This window comes from Anarrhichthys ocellatus, unplaced genomic scaffold (genome assembly GCF_004355925.1).
Source record: "Anarrhichthys ocellatus isolate YVR2014 unplaced genomic scaffold, GSC_Weel_1.0 scaffold44, whole genome shotgun sequence".
Classification (NCBI taxonomy): domain Eukaryota; kingdom Metazoa; phylum Chordata; class Actinopteri; order Perciformes; family Anarhichadidae; genus Anarrhichthys; species Anarrhichthys ocellatus.
The window spans coordinates 3,257,881-3,262,099 of record NW_022280074.1 but is presented as its reverse complement, the minus strand read 5'-3'; the positions used below and the strand labels follow the sequence as shown (position 1 = coordinate 3,262,099).

Sequence of the window (4,219 nt, the reverse complement as noted above, 5' to 3'; positions counted from 1 at the left end):
GTGTGTGTGTGTGTGTGTGAACGGAGCCTCATCCTCGGGCTTTATCCGACAACGATACAGGAAGGATGGATGGATGTCGCGCCGGGGAAGAAAAGAACACACCTGCTAGGGTCTTCGAAAACCAGACGGAAAACCAAATGCGGCGGGACAGGACATATTTGGGACGGGGGACAAATAAAGAATGAATGACAGAGAGACAGTCTCCTCTCACGGTGACAACGTGACAATGTGATTAGATTACGATGCATGTCGGCACAGCGGGATGCATTTATGCATCCTGTTTTCCCATCTGTACACAGGGAATGTGAAGAAAACAAGAAATGCTTCTACCTGGATATTGCAGATGCTGAATTTGACTGTGTTTATTTATTGCTGCCATAATACATTAAATGAAATTTGTTTTCCACATGCTTTTTATATTTTACGACCTTTAGGAGTGTCACATCATCATCTATATCCTCTGTCCTCTGCTCCAGTAGGCAGGACTGTTTACTAGTGTCAATGTACAAATGTATACATGCAAAGAGGGATGCAATGGATACATATGCAGGAAATACTGACTTGAAAATTTGTTTAAAAGAATAAGGAAGAGTGACATTATTCATCGCATTTCATTACATTACATTCTAACACAACCACTTTGGCAGGCGAACAGCGTGGGCTTACCATCGAACAACAACCACAGCAGCAGAGCAGTGATTAGAGCAACATTTCGCCCTGAGATGTTGCTTCCTTGCCAGGGCGAGAGGCACTCGGAAACAGGATTAAAATAAATAAATAAATAAAACATTTGTCAATAGAAATGCTTCTCTGAAAGTAATATGAATTGTTTTTGGAGCAGCTACTGGAGGTATTATGTGTATTGTTGCCCTGACGAAACACACAGGATCTTTCTTATATTATCCTGTTTCACCCAGGGGTGAGGGATTTGTGTTTTTGGGCCAAGGCCAGATCTACACAACCACATGATTCTGTGTGGAGTCAAACACACACCAAAATCATCATGCCACTTGCCTTCATTTCTAAATGACCACGTTCTAGAAGTAGATTTGACCATATTTTAGTGAGAAATCCCATTCAATTGTTCACCATACATGTCACGTGAATACCAGCAGTTATACCAGGAGGAGGATAATTCCGCACTATAAACGTCCTGCCTTGACAGCCGATGAGCGAGAACAAAGAAGAGCAACATAGAATTGATCTAAGTTCATCCACCAGTGAGTGAAAAGAGTGTTTCCTGTTAGATTGAGACACCTAGAGCAACAATTGTCTGCGTGTCCTTCGCATACCTCGACAACAGTTCATACGATTTTCTCCACACTTTGCAGCCGTATTGCTGGGGACCCAAGGTAGTGCAGTGTTGGTGCAATTTTGATGTGCGACACTATTATAATGTAAATATGAATAAACTTTAAATAGACAAGCTAACAGTGTAGTGGGGGCGGGGCTTCAGGGCTCTGCAGACGTAGTCGAGCCTGTCGTCCGCAGCGAGCAGACCGCGGCTCATTCACTGCAGTTCACTTTTGCTGCTGGATGCTGACGTTAAAACCAAACGCTTCTTCGCTTACCTAAAGTCAATGAGCCAAGCATGGGCGGCTCCGAACGACCACGCCACGAATCGATTCATTCACCAAGAGAACCATGATAGTACAGGTAATGGTAGTTTGTACTGTCCTATTGCTGTTATGAGAGTATTTCCTTTGAGAAATGGCGATATTTAAGAAAAGAAAGTGACTTACCTCTCATGATGTGTCGCACTACTTTGACAGAGCCTCCTCTTAGGTTCAGAATTTGATGGACCCTTTGCTGCAGCTAAATTCAGAGAAGGAACATATTGTAAAATTAAAAGTATCTTTAGTGTTTGTGTAATTATTTGGTCAACATTGTAATTATGTCATTTCAAATTGAAATACAAACATGATGGGTCCTATTGTAGTAAGTATTGACAGTGGATAGTAACGTTATGTGGGCTTATTAAAAAGGTATCGACGTTTACAAGCTATGCGGGGCTATGATGTCTGAAACGCCTGTTCTCAAACACCTGAACGGTTTACTACCAAGGAATTTAACAAGGTTGCACTAGCTCATGATTATTCCCTGAAACGAATGGAGTGAGTTGGGATTTGCTGCAGCTTTTGAATCAGCAGCACAAAGTGTCGTGGTGTTCATTAAAGTGGAGCCCAGTGAAACCCAGCGCTCACAAAACACAACAACATCCAACTCCTGCCTACTTTTATAGCTTGTTCGATCAGATGTCTTCACAATAAGTAATCTGTGTGCGTGTGTGTACCTGTGATATCCCAGAGTTGCTGATCTCCACCATAATATAGCAGATCAACTGAAGGACGAACAGTCCGGCGTCCAGGCGGCGAAGGTAGAACTCATCCTCTATGCCTTCATCTAGGATCTCCCCCCGACGAACCATCTCCTGCACACACGCAAAAGTAAAACGCGCTCATTTTCATGCATGACAAGGTGAATAAATCACATTTGCTTTCTATTGTTCTCTGCACCCTTAACAGATTCAACGAACACAGAAAACCCGACACTACGTTTAATTTAGGTGTTTTTCAGCTTTTTTCCCACAAATCCATTTTCTCCATCGACCACACACAAATCAATTGATTTCGAGGCTAAGCTGCAAAAAGTGTGTGGTTGGGGGGGGGGCTCCCACGCTCAGACACGCATACGCACTCCTGCATCCATCTTAACAACCCTGTCAGAATGCCGATAACACAGTGCTGCCAATAAGCACACAGCCCACATTAATCATCATTAGAGATTAAGAAGCAGACCTGAAGGGGAGAGGGGAGTCTGGAGTGTGAGCCATAGGAGTGGTTCAGAAACACAAAGACAGCGTGTTGAATGTGTTGCTGTCACACACACCTTACCTTTTACTTTTACAGTGAAGGCCATACATGAGACTTAAACTATTGCAGTTAGGAAAACAAAGCATGTTAACCAAAAAGACACAGTAATGTAGCATTAATGTGCTGCAGTAGCCATCAGCCATAGTGGTAAACTGCGATTGGTTCATTCCATTATAAATGGAAAATGGGGGGGAAACAATGTTTTTAGCACTGATGACGTCCATATCTTGGCGCACTCTTAAAATCTTATTTTTTTCCCCAATAGAATTCAACTAGTCAGTTTAGTTTAAAGAAAGAAACCTCACTGACACATTTAGCATACATACTGAAGATGTACCGTGTTCATGCACTAACGTATCTCTATGTCTGTTGCAGTGTAAGAAAGGATAGCCCAAAAAAAAACACAAAAACTAATAGATACTTCAGTATGTGACACAGTAAATCAAGAAAAAGGGCAACTTTTCAAACCGTTCCTAATGAAAACAAATAGCTCTCAGCATCGAGCTAAAGGGTACCACACATGACATTTACATCCCAATGATTTAATCTCAGAGAAAATTAAAGCTTTCAAAAGGCTTTGTCCTTAAAGATCAATTACACCGTAAAACCCAATTATAGCTGTGAAGTTCAGCTCATTAACACGACTCAATCGAAAGGACAACTCCCGAGCGCGACAGTACGACACCACTCGTACTGTAGTGCCGCTGCGTCCTGAAAGCCAGGACGCCATCCTGCTTTACTGATTCCATCCTGGGAGAAGAGACGACAAGCAGACACAACTTCAGGAACAAAGTCCTACCGTTCAACGTCAACTGTAGCTTATTAAAGATGCAAAGCAATGTAGATAATTAAACAACATTCTTTAATATGTAGAGCATTCTCCTCCGTGTCCTCCGGGTAGAAACACTGGCCCAACAATTCTGTAATATTACAAAGCGAGGAGAGACATTGCATTGTGAAACAGTCCCAAAGTTTGGCGTTGTTGCTGTCAACTAGCACGCACTAAAGATGCACCAAACAAAGCTACGCGTTTCCTCTCTTTACTGCAGGAAAAGAAAAGATGATCTCAGTTTCCAGGACAACTCTCCTCATTATTCAGAGTCAATAAAGGCAAAGTTACAGAAATATCACAAGTCAACTTCAGCTAAGATGCAAAGCACAGGAAGTAGGCCTTAATGGTAGGACACAATACACGAGTGAAAAACAACATGCACCCCTGTGTTTATTTGTTAAAAGAGCCAGCATCTGCTACTCTGTGGTACTAAGTGGTAGGAGTGTGAATGCAAACTTGTCAAACCCAAACTAAACATTGACAATTCAATTAAATGTAATATATATATATATAT

The 4,219-nt window shown here is 42.0% G+C and overlaps 1 protein-coding gene across 1 annotated transcript in view; it reads right to left on the bottom strand.

The window, feature by feature from the left end:
* The window catches only part of ctnnbl1 (catenin, beta like 1), a 45,981-nt gene that overhangs the window by 6,440 nt on the left and 35,322 nt on the right, over window positions 1-4,219 (bottom strand). Inside the window, exons 14-15 of the mRNA XM_031868752.1 lie at window positions 2,294-2,431; window positions 1,743-1,815 (exon numbers count right to left, since the gene is read on the bottom strand). Coding sequence (XP_031724612.1) covers window positions 1,743-1,815; window positions 2,294-2,431 — 211 coding nt within the window. The remainder of the gene's footprint in view (window positions 1-1,742; window positions 1,816-2,293; window positions 2,432-4,219) is intronic.